Source organism: Euprymna scolopes, chromosome 46 (genome assembly GCF_053919585.1).
Source record: "Euprymna scolopes isolate OS-2025 chromosome 46, ASM5391958v1, whole genome shotgun sequence".
Taxonomy (NCBI): Eukaryota; Metazoa; Mollusca; class Cephalopoda; order Sepiida; family Sepiolidae; genus Euprymna; species Euprymna scolopes.
Window position 1 is genome coordinate 91,990,081 of NC_136527.1, and position 16,410 is coordinate 92,006,490.

General features: G+C 31.1%; 1 protein-coding gene across 1 annotated transcript in view; it reads right to left on the minus strand.

The window, feature by feature from the left end:
* LOC145271088 (RNA polymerase II subunit A C-terminal domain phosphatase SSU72-like) overlaps positions 1–16,410 on the minus strand; it is a 108,013-nt gene that overhangs the window by 332 nt on the left and 91,271 nt on the right. The window contains exons 3-5 of the mRNA XM_080126630.1: positions 10,739–10,878; positions 2,870–2,988; positions 1–624 (exon numbers count right to left, since the gene is read on the minus strand). The exon at positions 1–624 is cut by the window's left edge and continues 332 nt beyond it. Coding sequence (XP_079982756.1) covers positions 523–624; positions 2,870–2,988; positions 10,739–10,878 — 361 coding nt within the window. The 3' untranslated portion in view covers positions 1–522. The remainder of the gene's footprint in view (positions 625–2,869; positions 2,989–10,738; positions 10,879–16,410) is intronic.

Below are 16,410 nucleotides of genomic sequence, written 5' to 3' on the forward strand. Positions count from 1 at the left end.
TCGAGACTTCCTCTGGATGAAATAAAGACGAAACGTTGATGAACACATAATACGGTTTGTTCCTTTTTATTTCTCTATTTTGTCGGAATACTATTTCCATTATTTTCATCATATATATATATATATATATATATATATATATATACATGTTTTTTTTACTTCCTTCCTCAACAGCACCTCACCCTATTACTTGCATTGCAATAACCTAACACTTACCTTTATACATAACTCACACAATGCTTCAAGCAAACTATATTTCATATATATATATATATATATTATATATATATATGATTAATGCCACACCCAATCTTTCCTAAGTTGCAACTGTTTTGTCTTTTCCTCATTAAACCAATTCAATTATTTCATTCTCCACAACTCATTCTATATTTCATTGTCTATTCAACAAATGTTTTGGATTTATTTATTTTAGTCTTTTTTTGTCCCCACGGTGGTCTAAGGGGGGAAGTCTTTTAAAAAAAAAAAAAAAAAGAAAAAAGGAGGGAGGGGTTCAACAGGATTTCAGCAAAAGGCCATCGTGTGGAAAATCGGGCGATTCACTCTGCTCTCAAAAACCTGTACAATCTCATCAACGTCATTGTCAATATCCTCACTTTGATGAAGCTGAAAAAGAAACAAAATTTTTAATTAAATTTTGCACAAGAGCTTAATGCGCACATGCAAAAACAAACATGGCGACCACTGAAAACCATTAGAGAATACATTTGATAAAGATTTGATAAATGTCATAAAAAAAATACTCATCGACAACAATTTTAAATGTGACATTCATTTAAAACAGACAAATACCCCCTCCCCACAAAAAAAAAAATCAATTTTTTAAGAGATAAGCTTTTAGTTGGTCCCCCATCTCGTTTTGACATAAAACTTTAACAAGTAAAGCATGCATGGTCCCCCCCATGAGTGCACACTGGACGAGGCATAAAAAATGACTAAGTTCAGCATTTGTCACACACCCCCTTCCGCCATCCCCATTTACCCCCAAAAGTCTGCAGGGGACATCAAATCCTGATGAAAATGAACAAACGGTGCAGTTTTAGGCCTTAAAATGTAAATTTAAGTTCTGCACCATGCAAAAAAAAAAAAAGAAGAAAAGATTAAGTCCATAATTTGCTGCTCCTCCCCCCCCATTTAGCACCAAAAGTCCACAAGGCCTTAACATATTTAAATTTGAGTATAGCACCATGCAAAACTGCTAAATCGACATACACAGAAAAATTTTGGACAAATATGGTAAAATAGTCCCAAAAAATGGAGTGTTTTATTGGGCCCCCAAAAAGCCCCTGGGGCACACCCAAGAGTTATCGCGAATTATAGACAAACAAAATTATATAGAAATCAGTTACAACTTTTCAGAAAGTTTTATAAAAACCCAAGGCATCAATTTTGTTGTTTTTTTTAATAAGCACAAAACTATCAATTTTAGTCATTTTAACCTGAAAGGCACCCCCCTGGGGGGGGGGGGGAGTTTTTCCCAGAAAATCCATTCTGTTACTTTTTTTACTCATATCATGTTTAATGTTTGTGCAAAATTTGGAAAGATTCCAAGGCATAGTTATTGAGAAAAGTGCGGACAGACAAACAGACAAACGGACAAGGGTGAATTTAAAGGTTCACCCTTTTGTCAGGCGACCAAAAAAGTATTTTATCACACATTAATTTCTTTTGGTTTTTGATCTCATGAAAATTTCTAAGTCCAAACAAGAGGGGATGTAGGTAGATGAGAAATAAATGTAGAAATTGTTTTTTAATTTACTTACATATACATTTTTTCTGAGACATTATCCATGATATAATTTTTTTTTCATTATTTTTTTTGTATTCTTGACATTGTTTCATTGTTACAGTTTATTTATTTTTGGTTTTGTGTTAATTAACAAGTTTATTTTATTTAACTAAAAACTTATTTTATTACTTAACATAGTTTCATTTTTAGTTTAACTTGTTTCCTTATTCAATTAATTAACTGATTATAATTGTTCAGGTATTCGTGTATCAATATTTTTCGTTTATATTCATTTTTTGTTATTTTACCATTATTAAATAAGAAATTTGTGCATTCATTTTTTGTTAAAACTTGTTAATGTGTTTCATTTTCGTAAACTGTTTCGGCAATATTTCTCTTTTTCCTTTTTAAGTAAATATGAGTTATCTACCTTAGATAATCCTCCCCTAAAACAAGCACCTCATTCCGTTGTTTCTCCGAGGCGTGTGACAGTGACGAAGCTCCTGCAGGATGGTAGTCACTGCAGCATCTCTTGCTGTCCATATAGGGGATGGTGATTGTCGTTGCTCGTCATACTCTGCCTTAGCTATTGCCTCTCGACAAATACATACATGGCGATCCCATTGTCTGGGACATTATCCGTTAGGCCAACCAACCACTCTTCAATTGATAAACAAGAGGAAAGACAAAAAAAAGAAAAGAAAAAAAAGAAAAAGAAAAAAAAGAAAAAAAAAGAAAGAAAAAGAAAGAAAAAGAAAAAAGAAAGAAAGAAAAAGAAAGAAAAAGAAAAAAAAAGAAAGAAAAAGAAAAAAGAAAGAAAGAAAAAGAAAAAAGAAAGAAAGAAAAAGAAAAAAGAAAAAGAAAAAAGAAAAAAAAAGAAGAAAAAAGAAAAAAAGAAGAAAAAAAAGAAAAAAAAAGAAAAAAAAAGAAAAGAAAAAAAAAGAAAAGAAAAAAAGAAAAAAAAGAAAAAAAAAAAAGAAAAAAAAAAAGAAAAAGAAAAGAAAAAGAAAAAAAAAAGAAAAAAGAAAAAAAAAGAAAAAAGAAGAAAAAAAAGAAAAAAGAAAAAAGAAAAAAAGAAAAAAAAAGAGAAAAAAAACAAAAAACAAAAAAAAAAACACTAACCATGGTGACCAGATCACAGATCATGAAGGCTCCAATTGTCGCCTCTTCGTGGTTATCCTGGATATCAATGTTTATGATGTGCGTCGGGTAACTGTCGTTCTTTTCACGAGTCTCCAAATCTGAAGAAGAAAATAATATATTACAGATTGCATAACATATCCGAGAATAGATTTAACGACAAACTTAACTCAAATCAGTGATGATATGTGGCCTCGGTGTGACATTATTGACGCCTCACCATCACGTCCAAAGTGTTTGAAATAAAAATTTAAAAAAAAAAATTTAAAAAAAAAAAAAAAAAAAAAACAGGAAATAAGTTTATCAGCAGAACAAAGGTATAGGAAGTTGTTCATCAAGGCACACAAAGGAAACTAAAATAAGATTATTAATCAAGGTGTGGCAGTGGTTGGGACAGTAGAACGAAGTTGCCAGCTAGGAGGTCTCTCGAGAGATATTGGAGTTGAAGTTGGGTGATAGTAGATGGGATTCAGAAAAAAATCATTGGGGACTGATGCGACCAGACAGTATATTAACGGACAACATTTGAGGTTTCGCTTTCTATCCCTTTTTTTTTTTTTAAATTGCATACTCCTCCCATAATTTTGCTAAAAAATAAATAAATAAATAAAAAAGTTTCAATGCCCTTCCCCTTATCAAACTAAATGCCTCATAATCTAAGAAAATGGACTTCTCCCATAATTTTTCTATTAAAAAAAGCAAAAAAAACAAAACAAAACCTTAAGTTCTAATTCCCTTCCCCTCATCAAATTAAACGCCTCAAAAATCTACACAATCTTTTTTTTTTAAATTGCATTTTCACCCCAAACAAGGCACAGTGCCACTTTGATGTAGGGGGTTACTATCTGGGACCGGTTTTACTAAAAATGTACGAATAAATTTGAAGAAACTAATATATTACAGTGGTATTAGTACGATATTATCATTAAAGTTTACAAATTTTTCCAAGCAAAACGTATTGACAAATGAAATAATATTTATCTTTTTTAATTAAATTAGTCGTTTTTTTGTTTTTTATATCTTTCCTGCCCTTGGTGAACAATTGAGAAATCCCAGACTGAGAATTCTTCGGGACAAGATCAAAGTGTAGTATCTGTTCTTCAGATGCTGCACTGCTATTTCTTGTTCTCTTTCGGTGGAGGAGAAATGCTTCATGACTGAGACAATTTTTATTTTTGTACCTTTTCTCCACGTTAAAAAACGACCCTGGTGTCTAACTCTGTCCCGTGGGGAGGCATAGTAAATAGGTACAATAAAAAAAGAAAATTACTGCAGATTTTTTTACAGTTGAAATGTTAAAAAATAAAAACAATTATGTATCTTACATTGGAATGATAAGACTCTTCCCCATAAAAGAATGCTTTTCTCAACCCCTATCATTAATCCTAATCTATATATATAAAAGCCAAACGTCTGTGTGTATGTATGTATGTTTGTTTGTAACGCTTAAACTTTTGAAAGACGGAACCAAACTTGACAAATTTGGTATCATATCGAAGCCCCATCACCCGGATGACAAATATCGAAATTTCACGTCAAACGGACCACTAGAAGTTGGTCAACTGATCAGTTATCTTCGAGGGGGGCCCCCAAAAAACCTGTCATTATCTATATATATAAAAGACAAATGTTTGTTTGTAACGCTAAAACTTGAGATGAAAGATTCCTCTCCCCTAAGAATAAAACATGTTTAATATCTGCTTTTGTTTTTTCATTGTTTATACGGTCCCGAGCAACGCCGGGTAGCCCTGCTAGTAAATATATATAAAAGCCAAACGTCTGTGTGTATGTATGTATGTATGTTTGTTTGTAACACTAAAACTTTTGACAGACACAACCAAACTTGACAAATTTGGTATCATATTGAAGCCCCATCACCCGGATGACAAATATCGAAATTTCACGTCAAACGGACCGCTAGAAGTGGGTCAACTGATCAGTTTTCTTCAAGGGGGGCCCCCAAAAAACCTGTCATATATAGACACATTATGTTGTATATTACCTGTTCTCTTCTCCCTAAGGTAAAACAATTTCATATACATGCTGTAAATTACCTACGCTAAGGATAAAACATGAACAATACCAGTCCTAGGGTAGATAAAACAAATAATACATAGAGATGAAAGATTCCTCTCCCCTAAGAATAAAACATATGTTCAATATCTGCTTTTGTTTTTTCATTGTTTATATGGTCCCGAGCAACGCCGGGTAGCCCTGCTAGTTAATCCTAAATGAGAATAGAAAGCCACCCCTACATCCTTAAAAAAAAAAAAAAAAAAAAAAAAAAAAAAAACATAACCTTAAGTTCCAATGCCCCCCCTTATCAAGCTAAAAGCCTCATAAATAAATCTATACATAATCTCCTAAGAAAATGGACTTCTTCCATAATTTTACAAAAAAAAAAGAAAGAGAAAAAGAAAAAAAAGAAAAGGAAAAGGAAAAAAGAGAAAAAGGAAAAGGAAAAAAGAGAAAAAGGAAAAGGAAAAAAGAGAAAAAGGAAAAGGAAAAAAGAGAAAAAGGAAAAGGAAAAAAGAGAAAAAAGAGAAAAAAGAAAAGGAAAAAAGAGAAAAAAGAGAAAAAAGAAAAGGAAAAAGAAAAGGAAAACAGAGAAAAAAAGATAAGAAAAGAAAAAGAAAAAAAGAGGAAAAGAGGAAAAAAAGAAAAAAAAAGGAAAAAAGTAAAAAAAGGAAAAAAGAAAAAAAGGAAAAAACCCCAAAAACCCTAAAAATACTCATTTCTGAATTAACTTTCCATAACTTGGTTGTACGATTTTGTGTTAATTGGCCCCTCTCTTGTTCTATCTTAGAACACTCCCAGACACAAAGTACATTCGTGTGAAATTTCAAACCAGTCACTTCAGCGTTCATATAGAATAAAAACTCACACACACAAATTTTATGTCAAGACGTTCTTGACATTTAGTTTTTTCATAAAAGCAGTTTAGAATATCTCTCTCTCTCTCTCTATATATATATATATATATATAGAGAGAGAGAGAGAGAGAGAGAGAGACAATCATTTTAGATTCTTTTTTCTATGCACATCTTATCTTCCTTTTAATAAAACTGTGTATATATATATATATATATATATATATATATATATATACTAGCAGTTCTGCCCTGCTTTGCACGAGCCCTATGTACTGTTCATAAGGTTATGTGCATATGTATATATTAAAAAGTGCGATTAAGTAAAGTAATGCCTTTCTGTATAATAGTCTTCCTTAACTACCATAGAGAAAAGACAGACAGACATTTTTACTTTTATAGATATATTGATAGATAGATTGGATGCAATATATAGTAATGATTTAAAAAAAAAAGTATTTAAAAAAAAAAAAAAAAAAAAAAAAGACATGTGCCACCACCGAGAATCGAAACCAAAACGTTCAACTCACGATTTATTTTACTTCTGCCATCAATGACTGGACTATGAAAACATGTTTACTGCAAGGCTAAAAATTAAAACATGAACCAATAACTACTACGTTATGCATTCGTAATGCCGGCGTTCGACCTTCACCTGGCATATTTCATTTTTTTTTAATTTTCACACTTTTGCACCGATTTTCCGGGCTAAAAACCAAATATAAAGTTTTGCATGGATTCAAATACCTTATATATGATATATATTATTCAAGTATAAATCATGTAGAATATCTGCAGGAGTATAATTACACGTAATAGTTGACTAAAGATGATTATCCCATAAGAAAACCGAAAAAAACTAATAGGGAATTAATTAAAATGAGTGTTTTAAAGAATATGCAAATAAACTAGATCTTTTGCAGATGAATGTAATTCCACAACCCATATATAACAAAGTTGTATTTTCTTTTTAAATAAATAGAAAAGAGGGATTTTAAAGAAAAACGAATTTATAGGAGTATATATATACAGTATCGGCCATAATATAAGGAACGGAAAAAAATTTACAATTATTCATGTATATTTCAAAAATTAGAGCATGGATTTTTCTGAAATACTCAGAATAAACAAATAAAACCAATGTGTATAAACTAGTACCAAAAAAAAATAAATAAATAAATAAATAAAAATAAAATTACGATTCAATATTGAGAAATATTTTAGTTTTAAATTATATCTGTGGATTTATCCTGGCCAAAAGTTAAGGAACGAAATAGAAACTTTTTTTTTTTTTTTTTTTAATGCAAATGTTTTAAAAAATAAATTCATTCAATATTTAGTGAACATCCCTTTATTCTTTACTAGCGAGGGGTACCCGGCGTTGCCCGGGTGTTTTTTGGGGTATGTGAAAAAACCCGAAAATGTGAAAAAAAAAAACAAAAAAAAAAAAAAAACAGGTGCCCGTGAAAAAAAAAAACGAAGCCTTCACGACGCGCAGTTGGAAAATAGTAAAGTGTTTAAAAAAAAAAAAAACAGGTGCGCGTTTTTGATTGACGTGACGGCGATAGGTATTCAGCAGTTAGCATTTTGTGCGGGACAGTTTTAAATGAGGTGAATAAATCGGTTTGTCTGTTTTTAAAAACCCGCTCCCTGTTTATCAGGAGCTAAATGAAAGCTACAGTTCGAAATCGACATTGAACAAATGTTACTTAGCTCTCTTGAGACAACTGGCTTTCGGCCTGTGATTAGAGTCGAGTTTCACTTTTTTTATACCGAAAACCAAATGTAATGCGTGCCGATGCGGGAAATGTCGAATAATTAACGTTTGGAAGTCAATAAAATTAAATAGACAGGCGAGCTCTGTGGGTAACTCCGAGATATTACAATTTATAGATGATATAAAAAGTTTTAAGAAGTTGTGAACTGAGCAAGCGCTTCTCTGAAAGAAGCCTTTTGTGGACATCGAGGAAAAGCGTACATACATACATACATACATACATTTTCGCTTTTATATATATATATATATATAGATGACCTCACTGCATTTTCGACCACAAGACTGGATTAGTTTCTTGCAAAATTCAGGATTTATCTTTTCCCACTCTTCCTTCAATAAATCCCACAAATGATTTTGATTTTGGGGATTCCTCGTCTGTGCTCTTTCTCCAATCATTTTCTATCGGATTCAGATCCGGACTCTGCGCTGGCCAGTCCATTACTCTTATTTCTTCTACCTCAAGGTAATTTATCACTTTTTTAGCTTTATGGCAAGGGGCGTTATCTTGCATAAAAATGCTTGGCTGATTAGGTGAAAGGCGTAAGCTCTCAATGACATGTTGTTGAAGGAGTTGCTTATAAGTCTCCGCATTAACCCTACCATAGATTCGAACTAGAGGGCCAACTCTTTCCGAAGATATCTTACCCCACACCATTACACTTCCCCCTCCGAATTTAAGTGTCTTTTTAACACATTTGGAGGATAATCGTTCACCTGCTTTATGCCATACATGCTTCTTTCCATCAGATCCAAACAAATTGAACTTGGATTCATCGCTGAAGTGAACCATAGCCCATTGTTCATCAGTCCAGACGACATGTTCATGGGCAAACTTCAAACGGCTATTTTTGTTCTTCTTGGAGATCAAGGGTTTAGATACTGGCATCCTGGCATGCAATCCGGCAGCTGCTAACCGTCGAGAAACAGTTTTTCTAGATATATTTTTCCCAGTCTGTTCATTAAAATCACGAGAAATTGATGTTGCGGATTTGAATCGGTCACTTAGAGCCTGCCTTACCATAATCCTATCTTCTGAGACTTTTTAGGGGGTCTGCCGGTTTTAGGGGATGCTTCTAATGTATTTTTATTCTTATATCGAGCTATCACACGATGAACAACACTTTTTGATCTTCGAACGATATTAGAAATTGTTGAAATTGATTTCTTTTCTTTGTAATTGTCTAAAATTAATTTTTTTTCTTGGAGAGACAGAGTTTTGCGAGTCGGTGATGCCATTTTTCTTTGTTGTGCTTATCAGCAGTTCCAATATTAAAAACTAGCTATTTTTATGTAAAGTTTAGTCTCTTAAAAATAAATTTTCTATTTCCTTCCTTAACTTTTTGGCCAGGATAAATCCACAGATATAAATTTAAACTAAAATATTTCTCAATATTGAATCGTAATTTTTTTTTTTTTTTTTTTTTGGTACTAGTTTATACACATTGGTTCTATTTGTTTATTCTGAGTATTTCAGAAAAATCCATGCTCTAATTTTTGAAATATACATGAATTGTAAATTTTTTTCTGTTCCTTATATTATGGTCGATACTGTATATTTATATATATATATATATATATATATAAATAAAAGTGAACGTGCCTGTCTGTCTGTGTGTCTGTGTACATTTCCCTACGCAATAACTGTCAATTTTTAGTCTATAGACTCGAAATTTGAAATACCGGGTACTGAGATTTGGGAAAAATCGATGTGACGGGTGTCAGCCAGAAATTTGGCTGTTAAGGGGTCAAATTTCAACGATTTGACCTTTAAGAACTCTACCAAACTCCTCCGACAATTTTGGGTCTAGACACTTGAAATTTTAGATATAGGTTCCTTGAACATGGATCTAACTTAATAAAGTGATTTGAGCCCGAAACAATAAATTTTAAGGGGTCATAATAGGGGTCAAAGTTTTAAAAAATTAACCATTTTTTTTTGCTTTTTTTGCACAGCATTCACCTCCAAACACCCGAGCAACACCGGGCACCCCTGCTAGTATATATATATATATATATATATATATATATATATATATAAACACACACACGCACACACATTCTCCCAAAATTTACAGTCGTTTTAAATTCTTTTTTCTATGCACATCTTATTTTTCTTTTAATAATATTATTTGAACTCATTCCCTTTTTTTCTTCCACCCATTTGTGAATTATTCCACAGATTTCTGCCTTTTGGATTAATTTGGACCATCTTCCAATTACGCGATTTCCTTTGGATTTTACTTGTGGAAATGAAAACTTGACCAACTTTTTTGGATTTTGATTTTTGGATTTTACCGTTATTGGATATTTTACCCTTCACCAGACTATCCATTCACCTGAAATCACCCATATTCCCTCTGCTTCACTATTTGTTACCAAGTAAGGTCTATGACTTGCTTGTAGTTTCATCAAATACTTTTGCAAGCAAAATCCGATCCCGCATTTTGCTAAATCCTACCCTCTGATGAGAAGGAAAGTATTTCTTCGAAACTCTGCGAATTAAGAACTATCCACTTATTTTGTGCTTCCTTTTCAAAATTAAACGTTTTTGACTCATATAATTTGAAATTGGTATATTTAGGCAGCATTTTTTCATTCAAGCAAATTATTAAATGCAATGGAGACTTTGCTCTATGATTCGTTTTTTGAATTTTTCGATTTTCCATATAATCTTTTTTATATCCAAATCAAAAATATTAATAAAAGTTCTATAGTTGTGGCTGTCCACGAATCATCTGCAGGTGTTGAAACAAAAGCGCGGTCCTAAGCACAAAAAAAGATTCCAACCAGAATGCCACCAGGGTGAAGAAGTCATCTGGGAGAATGAAGGAGCCACACCCACATTCAACATCTCCGGTATAATTTTCTTCTTGATACACAGACCCTAATGACTGGCCATCTTCACAAAACCGCTTCTAAGATATTTAGTGTAACACATGAAGCCAGTCACACGCCAGCGACCGGCGGATCGTGTTATAAATGGTGCACTATGACGCGGACGTATTATTTTCTAGTGTGGAAATAAATTTGACCCTGCCAGGTTTAAGTCTACTACGTGACAAAGGCCAGAGGAATAGTTGGCCGAAACGTCCTGGAACAATAACAAAAAAATGATAATAATCAATAAAATAATAATAATCCACAATAAAATAATAATAATCCACAATAAAATAATTCGCAATAAATAAACGATTAGTTACTTACCTTCTATTATTTGGTCATATACTCTTTCCTCGCAAGAGACGATCACATCAAACTGTTCATCAGAGTTCTGAAATCTCTCCGGCTTTGGCTTGATCCTGCGATTCCGATCAAGCATGTGTAAGATTCCATTCTGTGTGTAGCTGGACATAATTTTAAGGACAACAACAGGAATAGGCAGAGTACACATTTCTAAGATAGTCGTGCATTGCTGTCTTATTTTTAATTTGATACATTAGTATTGCCTTTATCTGTGTGAATTTATTGAAAAGGAGGAATTAAACCTAGTAATTCACTTCTGTTAAATTATCTGCACTTTTTTCAGTAACCACGCCTTGGATTTTTTTTTTTTTTTAAATTTTACACGAACATTAGTCATCGTGAAAGTAAATTTTTGCCAGAATGGATTTTCCAGGGTAACTCTGCTTGCCCTACCTAGGAGCCATTACAGAGATAAAATTATGCTGAAGGTTTATTTAAAAAATTCCTGTCTTTAAAACCGTTAAGTTTTGAATTTCGTATATATATTTAAAAATATTTCATATATATATTACATGTTTATAAAATATTATCCACTGACACATGTTTCGTCGTCTATGACTCATCACAGTGGCTGAATCTAGCGAGATTCAAAATCAGGACCCCATTGTAAGAAGCCTAAACTCCTACCACCGGACCATATTGCAGGACTGTTTGGATATATCGTGATTTACATAGATGGTATGTTCTTGTTTTTGCGATACGTTTTGAATGAATTCAATTATTTTTACGAAAGTGCATTTTTACCTAAATGCAAGTTGGGAATGATCTTCCCTTCCACCAACTAAATATATCCAAACAGTCGTGCAAGATGGTCCAGTAGTAGGAGTTTAGGCTTCTTACCATTGGGTCATGCACCAACACATACATGAATCACGACGGGCCACTAAAATAGACATCAAGGATCAGAGGACAACAGTCCATTACACAGCAAACAACGTACATAGTTACATACGTACGGTCTGTTATGATAAGAACACGACAGACATTTAGTAGTGCTATGTACACAATCAAACACGATTCAACTATATATAAATGGATTTTTTTTTTTTAATTTTAATTTTACACGAACACTAGTCATGGTAAAAGTAAATGTCGGGGGATAAAAAAAAAAAAAAAAAAAAAAAAAAAAATAAAGAAAAAAGCTTCCTTTTTGCTTCAATTCTAAATGTTCGATTATCTCTCCGACGGCGTGCTAAATTCAGAAAACTCAGAACACTATTATCACTGATTTGATTTTTTTTTTTAAATCCTTCGAGATGAGGCTTCATAATTTGTACATTTTTTTTTTTTAAATCCTTCGAGATGAGGCTTTATAATTTGTACATTTTTTTTTTAAATCGTTCGAGATGAGGCTTCATAATTTGTACATTTTTTTTTTTTAAATCCTTCGAGATGAGGCTTCATAATTTGTACATTTTTTTTGTTAAATCCTTCGAGATGAGGCTTCATAATTTGTACATTTTTTTTTTTAAATCCTTCGAGATGAGGCTTCACGATTTGTACATTTTTTTTTTTTAAATCCTTCGAGATGAGGCTTCATAATTTGTACATTTTTTTTTTTTAAATCCTTCGAGATGAGGCTTCATAATTTGTACATTTTTTTTTTTTTTAAATCCTTCGAGATGAGGCTTCATAATTTGTACATTTTTTTTTTAAATCCTCTGAGATGAGGCTTCATAATTTGTACATTTTTTTTTTAAATCCTTCGAGATGAGGCTTCATAATTTGTACATTTTTTTTTTTTAAATCCTTCGAGATGAGGCTTAATAATTTGTACATTTTTTTTTTAAATCCTTCGAGATGAGGCTTCATAATTTGTACATTTTTTTTTTTAAATCCTTCGAGATGAGGCTACATAATTTGTACATTTTTTTTTTTTAAATCCTTCGAGATGAGGCTTCATAATTTGTACATTTTTTTTTTTTAAATCCTTCGAGATGAGGCTTCATAATTTGTACATTTTTTTTTTTAAATCCTTCGAGATGAGGCATCATAATTTGTACATTTTTTTTTAAATCCTTCGAGATGAGGCTTCATAATTTGTACATTTTTTTTTTTTAAATCCTTCGAGATGAGGCTTCATAATTTGTACATTTTTTTTTTTTAAATCCTTCGAGATGAGGCTTCATAATTTGTACATTTTTTTTTTTAAATCCTTCGAGATGAGGCATCATAATTTGTACATTTTTTTTTAAATCCTTCGAGATGAGGCTTCATAATTTGTACATTTTTTTTTTTTTAAATCCTTCGAGATGAGGCTTCATAATTTGTACATTTTTTTTTAAATCCTTCGAGATGAGGCTTCATAATTTGTACATTTTTTTTTAAATCCTTCGAGATGAGGCTTCATAATTTGTACATTTTTTTTAAAATCCTTCGAGATGAGGCTTCACAATTTGTACATTTTTTTTTTTAATCCTTCGAGATGAGGCTTCATAATTTGTACATTTTTTTTTAAATCCTTCGAGATGAGGCTTCATAATTTGTACATTTTTTTTTAAATCCTTCGAGATGAGGCTTCATAATTTGTACATTTTTTTTTAAATCCTTCGAGATGAGGCTTCATAATTTGTACATTTTTTTTTAAATCCTTCGAGATGAGGCTTCACAGTTTGTACATTTTTTTTTTAAATCCTTCGAGATGAGGCTTCATAATTTGTACATTTTTTTTTAAATCCTTCGAGATGAGGCTTCATAATTTGTACATTTTTTTTTAAATCCTTCGAGATGAGGCTTCATAATTTGTACATTTTTTTTTAAATCCTTCGAGATGAGGCTTCACAATTTGTACATTTTTTTTTTAAATCCTTCGAGATGAGGCTTCATAATTTGTACATTTTTTTTTAAATCCTTCGAGATGAGGCTTCATAATTTGTACATTTTTTTTTAAATCCTTCGAGATGAGGCTTCATAATTTGTACATTTTTTTTTAAAATCCTTCGAGATGAGGCTTCACAATTTGTACATTTTTTTTTTAAATCCTTCGAGATGAGGCTTCATAATTTGTACATTTTTTTTTAAATCCTTCGAGATGAGGCTTCATAATTTGTACATTTTTTTTAAAATCCTTCGAGATGAGGCTTCACAATTTGTACATTTTTTTTTTTAAATCCTTCGAGATGAGGCTTCATAATTTGTACATTTTTTTTTAAATCCTTCGAGATGAGGCTTCACAATTTGTACATTTTTTTTTTAAATTCTTCGAGATGAGGCTTCACAATTTGTACATTTTTTTTTAAATCCTTCGAGATGAGGCTTCATAATTTGTACATTTTTTTTTAAATCCTTCGAGATGAGGCTTCATAATTTGTACATTTTTTTTTAAATCCTTCGAGATGAGGCTTCATAATTTGTACATTTTTTTTTAAATCCTTCGAGATGAGGCTTCATAATTTGTACATTTTTTTTTAAATCCTTCGAGATGAGGCTTCATAATTTGTACATTTTTTTTTTAAATCCTTCGAGATGAGGCTTCATAATTTGTACATTTTTTTTTAAATCCTTCGAGATGAGGCTTCATAATTTGTACATTTTTTTTTTTAAATCCTTCGAGATGAGGCTTCATAATTTGTACATTTTTTTTTTAAATCGTTCGAGATGAGGCTTCATAATTTGTACATTTTTTTTTTTTAAATCCTTCGAGATGAGGCTTCATAATTTGTACATTTTTTTTTAAATCCTTCGAGATGAGGCTTCATAATTTGTACATTTTTTTTTTAAATCCTTCGAGATGAGGCTTCACGATTTGTACATTTTTTTTTTTTAAATCCTTCGAGATGAGGCTTCATAATTTGTACATTTTTTTTTTTTAAATCCTTCGAGATGAGGCTTCATAATTTGTACATTTTTTTTTTTTTTAAATCCTTCGAGATGAGGCTTCATAATTTGTACATTTTTTTTTTAAATCCTCTGAGATGAGGCTTCATAATTTGTACATTTTTTTTTTAAATCCTTCGAGATGAGGCTTCATAATTTGTACATTTTTTTTTTTTACATCCTTCGAGATGAGGCTTCATAATTTGTACATTTTTTTTTTAAATCCTTCGAGATGAGGCTTCATAATTTGTACATTTTTTTTTTTAAATCCTTCGAGATGAGGCTTCATAATTTGTACATTTTTTTTTTTTAAATCCTTCGAGATGAGGCTTCATAATTTGTACATTTTTTTTTTTTAAATCCTTCGAGATGAGGCTTCATAATTTGTACATTTTTTTTTTTAAATCCTTCGAGATGAGGCATCATAATTTGTACATTTTTTTTTAAATCCTTCGAGATGAGGCTTCATAATTTGTACATTTTTTTTTTTTAAATCCTTCGAGATGAGGCTTCATAATTTGTACATTTTTTTTTAAATCCTTCGAGATGAGGCTTCATAATTTGTACATTTTTTTTTTAAATCCTTCGAGATGAGGCTTCATAATTTGTACATTTTTTTTTTTAAATCCTTCGAGATGAGGCTTCATAATTTGTACATTTTTTTTTTTTAAATCCTTCGAGATGAGGCTTCATAATTTGTACATTTTTTTTTTAAATCCTTCGAGATGAGGCATCATAATTTGTACATTTTTTTTTAAATCCTTCGAGATGAGGCTTCATAATTTGTACATTTTTTTTTTTAAATCCTTCGAGATGAGGCTTCATAATTTGTACATTTTTTTTTTTAAATCCTTCGAGATGAGGCTTCATAATTTGTACATTTTTTTTTAAATCCTTCGAGATGAGGCTTCATAATTTGTACATTTTTTTTTAAATCCTTCGAGATGAGGCTTCATAATTTGTACATTTTTTTTTTTTAAATCCTTCGAGATGAGGCTTCATAATTTGTACATTTTTTTTTTAAATCCTTCGAGATGAGGCTTCATAATTTGTACATTTTTTTTTTAAATCCTTCGAGATGAGGCTTCATAATTTGTACATTTTTTTTTTAAATCCTTCGAGATGAGGCTTCATAATTTGTACATTTTTTTTTTTTAAATCCTTCGAGATGAGGCTTCATAATTTGTACATTTTTATTTTAAATCCTTCGAGATGAGGCTTCATAATTTGTACATTTTTTTTTTTTTATCCTTCGAGATGAGGCTTCATAATTTGTACATTTTTTTTTAAATCCTTCGAGATGAGGCTTCATAATTTGTACATTTTTTTTTTAAATCCTTCGAGATGAGGCTTCATAATTTGTACATTTTTTTTTTTTAAATCCTTCGAGATGAGGCTTCATAATTTGTACATTTTTTTTTTAAATCCTCCGAGATGAGGCTTCATAATTTGTACATTTTTTTTTTTTAAATCCTTCGAGATGAGGCTTCATAATTTGTACATTTTTTTTTTAAATCCTTCGAGATGAGGCTTCATAATTTGTACATTTTTTTTTTTTAAATCCTTCGAGATGAGGCTTCATAATTTGTACATTTTTATTTTTTAAATCCTTCGAGATGAGGCTTCATAATTTGTACATTTTTTTTTTTTAAATCCTTCGAGATGAGGCTTCATAATTTGTACATTTTTTTTTTTTAAATCCTTCGAGATGAGGCTTCATAATTTGTACATTTTTTTTTTTTAAATCCTTCGAGATGAGGCTTCATAATTTGTACATTTTTTTTTTTTAAATCCTTCGAGATGAGGCTTCATAATTT